This window comes from Lithobates pipiens, unplaced genomic scaffold, assembly GCF_037356315.1.
Source record: "Lithobates pipiens isolate NorthernLeopardFrog02 unplaced genomic scaffold, aLitPip1_a1.2 Scaffold_8, whole genome shotgun sequence".
Classification (NCBI taxonomy): Eukaryota; Metazoa; Chordata; class Amphibia; order Anura; family Ranidae; genus Lithobates; species Lithobates pipiens.
This window is the reverse complement of record NW_027507903.1, coordinates 563,654,115-563,670,844: the sequence shown is the minus strand read 5'-3', so window position 1 is coordinate 563,670,844 and position 16,730 is coordinate 563,654,115. Positions and strand designations below refer to the sequence as shown.

At 40.9% G+C, this 16,730-nt stretch overlaps 1 protein-coding gene across 1 annotated transcript in view; it reads right to left on the bottom strand.

Moving 5' to 3' along the window:
* Positions 1-16,730, bottom strand: part of LOC143962274 (adhesion G protein-coupled receptor E3-like) — a 315,163-nt gene that overhangs the window by 57,238 nt on the left and 241,195 nt on the right. The window contains exons 9-11 of the mRNA XM_077471584.1: positions 13,353-13,539; positions 7,129-7,242; positions 5,328-5,494 (exon numbers count right to left, since the gene is read on the bottom strand). Of these exons, the coding sequence (XP_077327710.1) occupies positions 5,328-5,494; positions 7,129-7,242; positions 13,353-13,539 (468 nt within the window). The remainder of the gene's footprint in view (positions 1-5,327; positions 5,495-7,128; positions 7,243-13,352; positions 13,540-16,730) is intronic.

The following is a 16,730-nucleotide window of genomic DNA, read 5'->3' as shown; positions in this document are numbered from 1 at the left end:
GCATCATAGGTCTTTTTACAATTTCGCACTGCACTGCTTTAACTGGTAATTGCACGGTCATGCAATGTTGTACCCAAACGAAATTTGCGTCCTTTTCTTCCCACAAATAGAGTTTTCTTTTGATGGTATTTGATTGCCTCTGCGATTTTTATTTTTTGCAATATGAATGTATAAAGACCGAAAATTTTGAGAAAAAATGATATTTTCTACTTTTTGTTATAAGAAAAATCGAATAAACTCAATTTTAGTCAAACATTTAGGGCAAAATTTATTTAGCCACATGTCTTTAGTAAAAAAAATGTCAATAAGCGTATATTTATTGGTTTGCGCAAAAGTTATAGCGTCTACAAACTAGAGTACATTTTCTGGAATTTACACAGCTTTTAATTTACGACTGCCTATCTCATTTCTTGAGGTGCTAAAATGGCAGGGCAGTACAAACCCCCCCCCCCCAAATGACCCAATTTTGGAAAGTAGACACCCCAAGGAAGTTGTGGAGAGGCATGTTGAGCCCATTGAATATTTTTTTTTTTGTCCCAAGTGATTGAATAATAACACAAAAAAAAAAAAGTTTACAAAAAGTTGTCACTAAATGATATATTGCTCACACATGCCATAGTTATATGTGGAATTGCACCCCAAAATATATTCTGCTGCTTCTCCTGAGTACGGAGATACTACATATGTGGGACTTTTTGGGAGTCTACCCGCATACGGTACCCCGAAAACCAATCACTGCCTTCAGGATTTCTAAGGGTGCAAATTTTTGATTTCACTCCTCACTACCTATCACAGTTTCGAAGGCCGTAAAATGCCAAAATAACACAAAACTCCCCCAAATGACCCCATTTTGGAAAGTAGATACCCCAAGGAAGTTGTGGAGAGGCATATTGAGCCCATTGAATATTTTTTTTTTGTCCCAAGTGATTGAATAATGACACAAAAAAAAAAAAAAAGTTTACAAAAAGTTGTCACTAAATGATATATTGCTCACACATGCCATAGTTATATGTGGAATTGCACCCCAAAATATATTCTGCTGCTTCTCCTGAGTACGAGGGTATATCACATATGTGGGACTTTTTGGGAGTCTAGCTGCGTACGGCACCCCGAAAACCAATCACTGCCTTCAGGGTTTCTAAGAGTGCAAATTTTTGATTTCACTCCTCACTACCTATCACAGTTTCGAAGGCCATAAAATGCCAAAATAACACAAAACCCCCCCAAATGACCCCATTTTGGAAAGTAGACACCCCAAGCTATTTACTGAGAGGCATTTTGAGTCCATTAAATATTTTATATTTTGCCACAAGCAGGAATTTTACAATTTTTTTTTTTTTTTGCACAAAGTTGGCACTAAATGATATATTGCTCACACATGCTATGGGCAGAAGTCAAATTACACCCCAAAATAAATTCTGCTGCTTCTCCCGAGTACGGGGATACCACATGTGGGGGACTTTTTGGGAGCTTAGCCACGTACGGGACCCCGAAAACCAAGCACTGCCTTCCTGATTTAAATATAAAATGCTACCAAAAAAACTGTTAGCGATCGCAGGGATCAGGCCTGACTCTGAGATCGCTGCAGTTATGTGTTTAGTGTTTTGTAAGTGACAGTGATCGATTGATACTGCACTTGGGTGGGCTGGGCAGAGGGGCAAAATGCAGGTGCTAGCAGGTATCTGGGCTGATCCCGCTAACAATGCGTTTTTTTGGAACCCTAAACTGCTGGGGAAGCTAGTATAGATCTGATCAGATCAGATATTGATCTGTTCAGATTCTATATCACTACGGGAGGTTTATGCTTTGCGTGTGGGTGTTAGCGGTACTGGCACTAACCTAGCACTGCCTGGGGCGACGCAGACCCTGACCCTAAAACCTAATTGATATCACCCGCCGGGTGATCAGGGGGTTAAACCTTTATTGGGTAATAAATGGTGGGTGCCCTGATGCTATAAAAAGCAAACTAACCAGAGTCACCCGTAACACTTATACGGTGATCACTGGTGAAAGGGTTAACTAGGGGCAATCAGGGGGTTCAAATTTTTGTTAGGTAGTATATGGGGGTCCCTGGCGCTATATAAAAACCTTACGGGGAACCTAAATAACTAACTGGCTAACCAGCATCACCAGTGACACTTATACTGTGATCGCTGGTGAAAGGGTTAACTAGGGGCAATCAGGGGGTTAAAATCATTATTGGGTAGTATATGGGGGTACCTAACGCTATAAAAACCTGGCGGTGAACCTAAAAAAATAACTAGCTACCTAGCGGCACTAGTGACACTAATGCAGCGATCAGAAAAACGATCGCTTAGTGACACTGGCAAAAGGGGGTGAAAGGGTTAACTAGGGGAAATCAGGGGGTTAAAACCATTATTGGGTAGTATATTGGGGTACCTAGCGCTATAAAAACCTGGCGGTGAACCTAAAAAAATAACTAGCTACCTAGCGACACTAGCGACACTAATGCAGCGATCAGAAAAATGATCGCTTAGTGACACTGGCAAAAGGGGGTGAAAGGGTTAACTAGGGGCAATCAGGGGGTTAAAACCATTATTGGGTAGTATATCGGGGTACCTAGCGCTATAAAAACCTGGCGGTGAACCTAAAAAAATAACTGGCTACCTAGCGGCACTAGTGACACTAATGCAGCGATCAGAAAAACGATCGCTTAGTGACACTGGCAAAAGGGGGTGAAAGGGTTAACTAGGGGCAATCAGGGGGTTAAAATCATTATTGGGTAGTATATCGGGATACGTATCGCTATAAAAACCTGGCGGTGAACCTAAAAAAATAACTAGCTACCTAGTGAAACTAGCAACACTAATGCAGCGATCAGAAAAATGATCGCTTAGTGACACTGGCAAAAGGGGGTGAAAGGGTTAACTAGGGGCAATCAGGGGGTTAAAACCATTATTGGGTAGTATATCGGGGTTCCTAGCGATATAAAAACCTGGCGGTGAACCTAAAAAAATAACTAGCTACCTAGCGACACTAGCGACACTAATGCAGCGATCAGAAAAATTATCGCTTAGTGACACTGGCAAAAGGGGGTGAAAGGGTTAACTCTAGGGGCAATCAGGGGGTTAAACCTTTATTGGGGGGTGGTAGGGGGCTATCCTGGACCTAACACTAACTGCCCTGACAGTTTTTACTGTTACAACTGACACTGAATGCAGTGATCAGTAAATAAATGATCACTGCAATCAGTGACACTGTGACGGGGGGGGGGCAGGGGGGGCGGGGGCGATCGGGGGGGTTTGTGTGCCTGTGTGTGCCTACATGTCAGTGTATTGTTGGTGCACACTTACTTTGTCTTCTCCTCGTAATCTGGTCAAAAAGACCGCCCCAAGAAGAATGACATCACTTCCCCCCTGCCTGTGTATACAATACACAGTGGGAGGAAGCTTCTCATTCGCCAGGAGCGATCGAGAGGGGGTGGCCAGAAACCAACGGCCATCTCCTCATCTCGGATCGCTCCTGAAGCGAACCGGACCGCCGTATCCAGCGGGAGGGGTCCGATTGGGCCCCACACCCGCTGGAAGGCAGGCGCGTACATGTACGTGCTTGTGCCTGCCTGTGCCGTTGCGATGACGTACAATGGCAATACGGCGGTCCTTAAGTGGTTAAATATCTGCGTCCCTTTATGGGACCACCTGAACAAGGAAAAGTCAAAACAAAATATCACAGATAAATAACAGCATAGCCAAGCTCAAATAAGATACCCAAAAATATGCCTGCTTGGGGAAAGTTTGGAGGAGGGCATGGATTAGGGAGCTTGTGGTGACATAGAGTGTTTTGGAATGTGGCCCCTCAAAAAGGGTTATACTATATAGGCACCTTGTCACATAATGCAAAACAGATGAGAAAAGGGAGTTTATACCTGAGTGTAAGCAGGCAAAATGATTGGTTATAACTTTTAATTGATTCTTTTTCAGATGTATAATGGCTGGTGTAGGGTGGGGGAAACATGATTTATTTTTTGGGAGTCATTGTCAAAAGCTTCTGAATAGTTTTTTTGACTTGTGTGTCACCTTTACACACTATTAATTTAAAGCCGACATTTAGTCTTTTTTTTTTTATTAAATCTGCACAAGGGATGTTACTTACATTTAATGCAAATTTCCCTTGTACTGGCTGTTATAGTGGATTAGGAGTGATTCTAATAATTAAATCTTTACATTCTTACATTTGGTTCCGATCTCCTGGAGGTCCTTTGAGCGCACTCTGCTCCTCCTGTGGCTACCTTGTTTTCCCTGGGTTATTTGGTTAGGACTGTTTTTAACTTTGCCTGATAAGTATTAATTCTCCATCTACCTGTAAGTATGAGAGCACACCCTAGAATGGGAAAGTAATCCTATTTTGCCCTATGCTATAGAGGTCCTTACATTATTTTATATTCCTTGTATTTTTCTGCACCTGACAACGAATTATCAAAACGCGTTGGGCTTCCACCATATGGACATTATTGTAACTCAGTGTGGATTCATTTAGATTGATGTGCAAAACATGGACACTGCATAAGGATTTGGTGTATCAGGTAGATGTGATGGGGTTGACTTTCTAAAACTGGAGAGTACAAAATCTGGTGCAGTTGTGCATGGTAGCCAGTCAGCTTCTAACTTCAGCTTGCGCAATCAAGCTGTGACAAATAAACCTGTAAGCTGATTGATTTATATGCTAAATTTTGCACTCTCTAGTTTTAGTAAATCAACCCCGATATGTCAGACATTTTTTTAATGTTTTTTTTTAATATCATCGTGGATACAATAATAAACATTGTTTTTTAATGCTTAATTTGTTGTATGCAAGCGGTGCCTTTCTTTAAATATTGTTTTACACCACTTAGTAATAAAGAAACACATATGTACTACTATATATAGAGACTGTATTGCAGTAATAAATACTGAGGCTTCTACTTCGACTTAAAATTGTATATAAAGCCAAAATAAATGTTCTTTAGTTATGGATAGAATAAGGGAGGAGATTTCCCTTTATTTTCTGTCCTAGAAATGCAACATGAAAGTGAGAGATATCAGAGGAGCATACAACCCCTTCTGAGTATTTTCCCTCACCTCTTACTCTTTTGGCAACTCAAAATGCTTGGATCTCCTCTCCATTTTTGTCTCAATGATAGTGGTCAAGACAAATAGATGGGTGAATATTCCCAGAGGGGACACAGCAAAAATAACCTCACAAAGGTCCACTTGATTCAAAACGGAAAATATACTTTACACTTTAACAGGGCAAAACTGTTTAGCTTATTAAAAACACGGTGGCTAAAAATCCCATGTGTGACCTCCCCTTATGTTTAACATACTGACCTGCAGATGGGAAAGTCTTAATATAACGGGGGATTTCAGACTTTTGCTATCAGAGTTTGTGATGGCTCCAGTTACCACCTTTGAGTTAATCGCTGCCTTATTATTCTGTCCAGGATCATTTCCATTAAATAAATTAAACTCTTTGTAGGTAATCAAAATAGCACCACCTAAAGATGAAAGAAGCAAAGATTGTGAGATAGAAAACCAATATAATTTAGAAGCACATCAGACTTCCTTATAGCTCTAGTACAGGACATTTAAATGCGGTCCTTCCCATAAACATCTAATTTGCCTAAAAACTTCTAATCTGCATTCCATATTTCTGATTTGAAACTGTACTGACAAATGTATTATTACTGGAGAAACTATTTCCACTACTAAGTGCCTATTCATACTAACGCGGTAAAGTCAAAATTTTACATTTATGCAAGTTACTGCAATGCAAGTTAACCCAAGAACTACGATGTGGTGTGTTACTACAATAGAAGTGAACACACCCACACTGCAAATCACCAAAACATGCATACCGCCCATTGTGGTGCACCAATTTAAAAAAGGGTCAAGTCAGTCTTTTGCTGCATTTTGGTGCTCAATAAAAATGGGCTGCTCTAACACTGAACATTTTAAAACTTGATAACATGTTGAATCACCATATGGAATGGGCCCTTAGACTGAAAAATAAGACTAAAATAATAGAAATTATCCCAGAAATTACAAAATTGCTGATACCTCCCCCTTGTTCTTTATTTTGCGTGATATTTGTCTTGAGTTTTCTCAAACTAAGAACCTTATGTAGAAAAAAGAGGTATAACCATATTGGTGCATGTTACTTTCAATTAAAAAATACACACTGCATTAACAGTATATAAAGCACATCTATAAATAAGAATGGAGGAAAAAGGGGCCAGTAGGAGAGCTTTGTCACATGACCTGTCAAAGTCATGTGACCAGCCTCTTTTCTAGTCACAGGGTTATTTCTCTAGCAGCCTGCATTTGATAAATGGGTCACAAAATGCAGGCCCTGGTGAGGAGTAATGTTGCAATGACCGGCAGATATTAGGCTCTGCTTACTGCTATCAACTGGAGCCTAATGCAGTCCATACATTACATTGTGCACTTTTGTTCATTCAACCAGTGGGTTGTGCCGATTTACCCATCCGTACATTCTAGATGGGTGAAGGAATTACTCCTGTTGTGGTATTGTGGTCTGTATATATATATATATATATATATATATATATATATATATATATATATATATATATATATAAAAACACACAGTGGGGGTTATTTATGAAAGACAAATCCACTTGTAAATCTGCTGTAAATCTGTGGGATAGATCTGAAATGAGGGGAAGCTCTGCCGATTTTATCATCCAATCATGTGCAAGCTAAAATGATGTTTTTTATTTTCCTTGCATGTCCCTCTCGGATTTACAGCGACTGCAATCCTAAGTGCACTTGCAGTACACTTGTAGTGCAAAGTAGATTTGCCTTTCGTAAATAACCTCCAGTATATCGTTCAGGAAAAACCCAACAGGATGGTTGGACAGAAGTATTTCAATATATATACACTTTTGTATGACCTGGGTACCCATACATGGATCGGATTTAGGTCAGTTACTGCTGCAGCAGCAAAAGTTTGATCCATGTATGGCAACTTAAGCTACCCCAAATTTTTATTTCATTTCAGACATGTAGTTTGGACCACACACCAGCTCTGCCAGTGCTCTAGTGTGTTTGGAGTCTTTGTTGGTTTATATCATATTATCAGCTACTGAGCCATTCTAATTTATATTACCTCTTTCTCTGGACACCAGACTGCAGGGCACCTCCATACTGTTATTAACTGAGACCAAGGTGAAGGACTGGACACCGGAACTGCAGATGTCATGGAAAGGCTTCAAGGTAATGTCTGGCAATAGATAAAATGTGCTCAGCTTGATTATCTTTCTCACTTCACTGTACTTAAAGGGTAACTCCACTTTCGTGGGGAAAAAAAATTGCAAATAAAGAAAAAATAATATAGCGTGTACAATTGCGATACAAGTCATATTGTAATTGAATGTTATGAAAAATTATCTTTCCTTTTCAATCTGCAGCCATTGCAAATTTCTATGAATGCAATGCGGTATCATTCGGTTGCCACAGAGATGGCAGCAATGGCCGGGGCAATGCCTTCTGGAACGCTGGGGAGACCACAAGGAGACTGCCATGCTGGCAGCCAGGACATACACAGGGGGGAAGGAGGTTTCTGGGGGATCAAGCACCTATACCTAATTTAGAGTCAGTATAAAACAATACAAGTGCCTGTGGATCCTACAGTGATACCAGGAGAGCTGCTGACACACAGACATATTGGGCAAATCTCATCATCAAGGAAGTGTCTAAGGTGAGGTGTGCCAAACCACTTCAAAATCTTCAATGCTTTGAATGATTAACGCGGAAATTCTTTTCTGACTTAATCTTAATACAGAAACGGATGTTTGGAAACTACTTGAGTCCTGTCATTTGCATTATAAATTTGTTTTACAACCTTCACTGCGTGTCATGACTAAATTTCATAATTCCCTTAAGGTAATTACTTTAAGGTAATTAATTTCAACTTTTTATATACCCATACTATTTTTTTCACTACAATCATTTGTTTAATTCCAATCAACTCACACCAATTCAATCTTTAGTTTCTCACAGATTTTATCACAATTATTCATTTCAATTTTATTCAACATTAGTTAATTTTCTCACAGCATTTCCACTGATTCTCATATATATATATATATATATATATATATATATATATATATATATCTATATCTATATATATATATATCTATATATATACATATACATATACATATACACACACAATGATCTCTGTGGTTTCTTTACTGTTAGGCCTTGTACACACGGTTGGACATTCTGACAACAAAATCCGTCGGATTTTTTCTGACGGATTTTGTCCGAAACTGGTGTTACATACACACGGTCAGACAAAGTTGTCGGAAAATCCGATAGTTCAGAACGTGATGACGTTCGTTCGTTGCGACGGGACTACGTTACGGCCAGTAGCTCTGAGCATGCGTGGCACTTTGTCCGATCGAAATTCTCTACAAACAATCGGACAAAGTCCGATCGGATCATGTTGTCGGAAATTTTTTTATCCAGCTCTCAAACTTTGTTGGTCGGACATTCCGACGGAAAACACATCAACCTGCAGGGGTTAACAATAAATAAAATCATCTATAGTTAACACATAAAAAATTTCTGATTCCATTATTTGGTTAGTGGTTGCCCATTTTGGCAACCTTTCAACAGTTAAAAACTCTCTTTTTAAAAAATCTTTTTGAATTTATTTGTAAATTGGTCTCTTGTAAGTTCTTTGGAGGGGGGGTTTGTCCCAGGGAGAGCAGAGACGACACATGAATGGTCTCTGGCTACAGGACATGTCTTTTCCTTCTCCACAATCATAATTGGTAAATATACACTATTGTGTGTGGCTAGAGGTAATGTTTAAATACAAAATGATGACTGAAACATGAAAAAATATTTTTCTTTCCCTGCATAGAATAAAAAATCGCCCTTGAAGAAGACCATAATTAGAGGGGTCAAAACGCGGAAGTATCATGTTGAAGACCACGTTGCAGTAAAATGCTAATAACGGGTTTCATATAATGGGGGTCAGTGGCCGCCCGCCCATAGGGGGCGCCCGGGCGCCGCCCCCCTCCCCCTAGGTGTAAAAAAAAAAAAAGTAGACAAGAGACCGGGCCACCGCCTGTAAAAGAGCTATAAGAAGGCACGGTGGCCCGGCAGAAGAACCGAAGAGGGGGACAAGACCCCCGAAGTCGGAAGAAGAGGCCGGCGGCGAGGAAGAAAGCCGGGCTCCTCCGCTAGCAAAAGAGCTACAAGAAGATAGCGGAGGAGTCCGGCGAGAAGACCCCCGAAGACGGAAGACCCCCGGAGCTGTGCAATATAATATTTTAACCCTGTGTTGTGTTTTTTTTGTACTTTTTTTCACATTGTACCCCATACTCATTCACATAGGGTGGGGGGCCGGTATCCGGGGGCCCCCTTATTAAAGGGGGCTCCCGGATTCCGATAAGCCCCCCGCCCGCAGACCCCGACAACCAACAGCCAGGGTTGTCGGGAAGAGGCCCTTGTCCTCATCAACATGGGGACAAGGTGCTTTGGGGTGGGGGGGCCGCCCGCCCCCCCTCTCCCAAGGCACCCCCCCATGTTGAGGGCACGCGGCCTGGTACGGCTCAGGAGGGGGGGCGCCCGCTCGTCCCCACCCCCTTTCCTGGCCGGCCGGGTAGCGTGCTCGGATAAGGGTCTGGTGTGGATCTGGGGGGGACCCCCACGCCGTTTTTTCGGCATTGGGGTTCCCCTTGGAATCCATACCAGACCTAAGGGCCTGGTATGCTCTCGGAGGGGGGAACCCACACCAATTTTTTTTTCCGATTACATAACGGGCGTGGTTTATGAGAAGTGGGAGGGGCCATAATGATGGGCGGGGTCATGATGGGCGGGGTCTGGCACCCCCCCATCCAAAAACGTCACCAGCCGCCACTGATGGGGGTTATCTACGAAAGCCAAATCCAGTTTGCACTACAAGTGCAAACTGCAAGTGCAAAGCGCACTTGAAACAGCACTGCATGTGCACTTGGACGTGCAGTCGCTGTAAATCTGAGGGGTAGATCTGAAATGAGGTGAAGCTCTGCTGATTTTATCATCCAATCATGTGCAAGCTAAAATGCTGTTTTTTATTTACCTTGCATGTCCCCCTCGGATCTACAGCGACTGCACTTCCAGGTGCCCTTTCAGTGCAATTTCAAGTGCACTTTGCACTTGTAGTTTGCACTTGTAGTTTGCACTTGTAGTGCAAAGTGCAGTTACCTTTAGTAAATAACCCCCAATGTGTAGTTTCACTATGAATGATGGGTATGCTATTTTCATGTAAATGCCAGAGCTCATTTTTTACAACTTTCATGAAATTGTTAATTGCTTTTTGATAAAATAAAATAATTTTAATCAACAATTTTGAATATTTTTCTTGGCTGTTAAAAAACCCTCGTGAGGGAATTTTCCATTTTGTAAATGCAATGCAATATGGCTACATTGAGTTCTTGTGTACACAGAATGTGTACTGACCACTCCCCAGAAACACAATTTCCTGCTGGTGTGATTGGCTCACCAATTTTTCTAGAAGTCTGCCTAAAATACAAGTCAGATTTCAGGCATCCCCTGCAACAAAAATGTAATTTTTGGTGAGATATTTCCAATAGGAACACATCTAAAGGGATGCAGGCCCAGCAGCTTTCCTCATTAGTGCCCTGCTACTGCCACAGCTGACTGATAATTATGAAAGCACTCACATTAGACCCACTTTGCACAGAGGCCCAGAGAAACAGACATGGATTTCCTCAGGATATCAAAAGGTAGGAATCTGTAACAAAGGTTGTTATAATCCTTGCAATGTACATAGATCACCCAGGGGGGAATGTTACGCTTTAACAACCTCAATACCAGGCCAATTCTGATATTTCTCATATACATGTAAAAATCTACTTTTTTTGTTGCTAGAAAATTACTTAGAACCCCCAACTATTATATATTTTTTTAAAGCAGAGACCATAGAGAATAAAATGGCGGTCACTAAAATATTTTATGGCACACTTATTTGACAATAAAAAACCAAGAGGTGATCAAATACCATCAAAAGAAATCTCTATTTGTGGGAAAAAAAGGACATCAATTTTGTTTGGGTGCAGTGTCACACGACCGTGCAATTGTCAGTTAAAGCCCTATCGCAAATAATGCTCTGGTCATTAAGGGGGAAAATCCTTCCGGGGCTGAAGTGGTTAATGAATTAACACAAAACAGTAAATTTATCCCAATTGTTTTAGATAATGTGAAAGATGATGTTATGCCGAGTAAATGGATACCTAACATGTCACGATTTAACATGGCGCGCTCATGGAATGGCGACAAACTACAATAATTTAAATTATCCATAGGTGATGATTTAAAAGCCTTTGCAGATTACCGGTTTAGCGTTACAGAGAAGGTCTGGTGCTAGAATTATTGCTCTCACTCTGAAAATCACGATGATACCTCACATGTGTGTTGCGATCACTGTTTATGCGTTCGCTGCTGTGTGAGAGAACAGGGTGATGGGGGCACTTTAAAATTTTTTTTTTTTTTTTTAATGATTTATTTTGTTTTATTTTATTTATTAAATATATATTTTAGATCACTTTTATTGCTGTCAAAAGGAATGTAAACATTGACAATTACCCTTTATGGAGAGATGGGGGTTCTATTAGACCCCCCCATTTCTCCTTTGAGCTCCAATGACACAGACTCGTCTAAACTGCTGCTTCCCTAGCCCCAGAGCAATGAAGGAACGAAGACCCGGAACCGGAAGGGACAACATTGTCAACCCTTGCCGGTTCTGACATCACACAATAGGAGGAACGGCTTCAGTTCCTCTCACTGTGTAGCCAGAGAGGGATGCCACCGGTTGGATCCCTCCCAGGCTTCCCAGTTGCTTGGGAGAGCCCGGTGATGGCAGCGGGAGGGGGGGGGGGTGTGACCCCTTTCTGCCCTTTGTAAAAGTGCTTAGCAGGATTGTGTTTGTAACCTCAGCCATGATCCCGTTATAACCACCTCCCTGCCAGGACGTAAATATATACAGTGGCCAGTAGAGGGTTGGTTAAAATGTATCTTCATTTTGCCCATTTAAAGAAAATCAACAGGTTCAGTTTGAAGTGCACGTCCACTTTTAGTGAAGAAGGATTGGAACCCCTTTTAAGATTTTACTGCTATCCAGAGCTCCAGTAAAGAGATTTTGACAATGGTTTTACCAGCCTTAAAGTGAAGGGAACTCTCTAACAGCAATATAGATAGAATTAAAATGTATTTCTATAGTAGGGTAGGGGAAGGCTACAACCCCTGTCTATATATGTTACATACACCTGGCAACTGCACTGTGTGCTTTAGCCAATCCTGACTGCCACACTCTGTATATTACACACCTGATCCCTGCACTATGTATGTTACCCACTCCAAGTCCCAATACTATGTACAGTACTCAACCTGGAACCTTGCAGTATGTATGTTACCCAACCAAAACCTCTGCATTAGGTACGTTAAATACTTCTGATTCCTGCACTATGTACGTAGGCTCAGGTTTAAGCCCCTCCCAATGTTAGCTCAATTATGCCACACCCACCATTAACGGTGGTGCACTACTATCAGTCCCGCCCCACCATTCTGCCACCCTCTTGGACCCCATTATCAGGAATTCTGATGTCACAAGTTTCACAGTATGCCAATTAACATTGTCACACAAGGAGTCCATAGCCTTGTGTCAGTTACACATTTTAGCGTACACAGAACTTATCTTGAACACAGCTAAACAGGACAATAGAAGAGACTAAACTCTTGATTCTAGTTCACAAAGCAATGCCAGCATATTGCATGCAGTTACCTTTATCACACAAAATGTTTTTATTTTTTTCCATGCCCACATCTGAGTATGGTAAAGTTATTATAAAATAAATCTTAATAATAATTTAGAATTTCATTAGAGCTGGCAAATCTTTTTGCAAATATATAGGGTTATCTCACTGAACAAATATTGACCAAGATATTTTTCTTGAATCCCTTTTATTGGAAAGTTGCTGCAAATGCAACATATGACACTTACGGCTCAACATGGTGCTGGACTCATATCTGCATATCGCTTATTTTATTGGAAAATGACAGGAGCGCAGACACAGACAATATCATAACTATGTAATTCCACCAGAGAGAACAATATAATATAACTAACACCTAGTCTTTGAACTACTACTCACAATATAATACAGTTTATGAGAATGCTTGTTGCGCCTATGTCTGTAAAAACAGCATACTAACACCCTACTTATATTCCTAAATCCAACTTGTGCTTGCTCTGCCCCCACTAAATAGAACTTAACATTCCATACATTTAAGCCCAACACTGTGCATCATCTTTACCTAATTCAGAGGTGTTGATATGCTGGATTCTTGGTGCCTCCAAAAATGATATGAACACGACTCTTTCCACACTCTGTAAAAATTCTGTAATGAATCTCCCTCTCTGGATATTCTTAGCAATGACACTGTGTTTTCTGAGAGCCTGACTGACATTTTCTGCTGTCTGCTTGAGTTCTTCCTTTGCTTTCTGTAATAAGACAGACATACATATTTATCACTGGTTAAACTGTCAATAAGCCTGACAATTGCCTGAAATACTTTGGTGAACATTCACTATATAAAGCATATAATGTAAAGGCTAGGCAGCCTTGGCAGTGGACAGCTTATGTGTAGACATTATCAGACATTGGGGTTGATTTTCTAAAGTCAAATCCACTTTGCACTACAAGTGCACTGAAAGTGCAGTAGCTGTAGATCGCTGTAGATCTGAGGGGAAGCTCTGAAATTGGGTGAATCACGTGCAAGCAAAAATTATGTTTTTTATTTTCCTTGCATGTCCCTCTCAGATCTACAATGACTGCACTTCCAAGTGCACTTGCAGTGCACTTGTAGTGCAAAGTTAGATTTACCTTTAGTATATAACCCCCATTGTCCCCATTAAAAGGCAAGGGGGTAGTACACTGGGCATGATCACAGTCCAACCAAACACCATATCTCCTGTTCTCCACAGACGCCAAAAAGACATTTGACCGAGTGGATTTGGTTTACTTCCGAGTGGTCCTGACTAGATTAGGCCATGGCCGCAACATGCTCTCCTGGATGGTGTCGCTGTATGCCTCTCCGGAGGCTCCGGTGAAGGTGAATGAAGTCTGATACGTTCCCTATCCATAATGGAACAAGACAAGGATACCCATTGCCCCCTCTTATTTTCACGCCTAGTCTCGAACCATTGCTTAACAAGGTACGCTTAAATCCTAATATTAAAGGATTTTGTGTAGGGACAGGGGAACATAAGCTACCTGCTTATGCAGATGATGTAATATTTTATGTTGCTGATCCCTTGATCTCTCTTCCCAATATCGTGGCAGAGCTGCAAGGTTCAGCTTGCTCTCAAACTTCAAAATCAATTACAGCAAATTTGAAATTCTGTCTTTGAATATCCCTTTGGAATTACGTACAGGGCTGCAATCCTCATTCTCCTTTACCTGTTGTCACGCTTCCTTAAAATACTTAGGGGTTCATCTGACTCCCCACTGCCCTCTATACACCTATAACTGTACTCCACTACTTTCTACCATAAGATCAGATTTGCAGAACTGGGATCGGAAAACCGTGGAAGTCAGTGTCTTAAAGACAAATTTCTTACCTTGGATTCTTTTTTACCCACAAATGGTGCATATCTTTTTACCCAGGTATTTCTTCTCGGTCCTTAACCTCCCTGGCAGTACGATTATTTCGGATTTTAGGTGCTAAAAGCGGTACAATTATTTTTCATGAAAATTTGGCATTTTATATTGTAGTCCTGTAATTCTTAGGAATAACTCACTTAAAGCTGTCCAAACCAGAGTCTAGCAGACATCCCGGGTATGATAAAGTTTGAAAAATGAAATCATAAATTATAATATAATAAATAACTATAAATAATTATACCAAATAATAATATAACAATAATAAAAATTATTCAATAATGTAATCAAATCAAAAACACTGAGATTTGCTCAGTTGCAGAATTGTCACTGTCATTACTTTTCAATATATATATTTTTTTATATATTCTTTATTTTTATTTTTCCTCTTTATACATACAAATTTGTAAAAGCATTTTATACAATTTATTAAGAGGTCTTCTTTCGCAACCTCTTCTTACACATTACATTCCAATTAAACAACCCTCTTTTACCCTCTTCCCCCCTCCCCCCACCCAGGGGCAATAAAAAAAAGGGAAAAGGGATGCCCCTCTAACTCCCTTTTCTCACTCACTTCCCTCTCGGTCCTCTTATCACTCAAGCATTGCACGACAATCTCCCACCTCCAAGAATGTCAGTCATTGTTGCCATAACCTGTGGTATTTCCCTTCTGTATCTTGTGTTTTATGTATCGACTCTTCTATTAGCCTGATTTGCTCCACCCTCTTCGCCCACTCCGGTATTGTTGGAACCTGTGTAGTTCTCCAATGACATGGGATCAGTGCTTTGGCTGCATTCAGTAAATGCGGGACTATCGTGCCCTTATATTGCGTTACTCCTTTCTCTGTGTCGTGGAACAAACATACCCATGGGCATTTTCCAATCCTATTTCCTGTCACCAAAAATATAATTTCTATTATTTTATCCCAATAAGGGATTATTTTAGGACATTCCCACCATAAATGTTTAAGGGAGCCCTGTTCTGTACATTCCCTCCAGCAAGTTGACTGCTCTTCCCCTCTGAGCCTCTGCATTCTTTGGGGCGTCATATACCACCTCACTATTAATTTATATGACATTTCAAGCATTCGGATATCTCTTGGGAGCGAGCGAGTCATTTTAATTATTTTCATCCTGTGCTCTTCATTTTTTAGTGGACATAATTCCCCTTCCCATTTTCCCAGATATGGCGGTAGCTCAGAATCTGCCTCCCGCCTTAATATTTTATACATTTTCGATACCCTTTTCACTAGACATTGTGCGTCCTTGAGCAATTTCTCTAATGGTCTTAACAGTGTCATTCCTCGTAAGGGCTGTGGCAGTCCTTGTGTAAAGTGTAATAATTGAGTGTGTCTCCATCTGTCTAGTGGTTTGTGACCCCAATCTTGTGTGATTTCCCTTTAATCACCTACCCTAGTATTATTTCCTCTCTCTTTGCCCATCTACTAAAATATAAACGCTCCTCCTTCCCTGGCAAAAAATTATTTGTATCCAACAGTGACATTAGTGGAGAATTATGATTCCAGTTGTGTTCCTTATTAATTTTGTCCCAAATTTTAAGTGTATGTCTTGTTAAAGTGCTGGTGCTTGCTCCTAAGTTCTGCAAGTGAGGTGGTATCCATATCATGTTTGCTATTTCTGCCCCACACAGTCTAGTTTCTAACTCCACCCAACTCTTCTCTTTCTGATTATGTGACCAGTCCGCTACTCTGGATATTACTATTGCCTCATAATATTTTTTTAAAGTCTGGTAATGCCACTCCTCCTCTGTCCTTTTCCTCGCAGGGAATGGAGATCGGCTCTGTGATGAATCGAGCGGAGGATGAGCTGCTCGTACAGCGTGGGGACATCGCTGGATCCAGGGGAGAAGGTAAGTAAACCTCCTCCTGGATTCAGCGATGCGGTTCTGAGTCTGGCTCGGGGTTACCGCTTTTGGTATAAAACTTCCCCCCCCGAACCAGACTCGGAATACCGGCAGGGGGGTTAATAGCCTATTTCTGAAATAAATATGACATGTCTGGAGATATGTTAG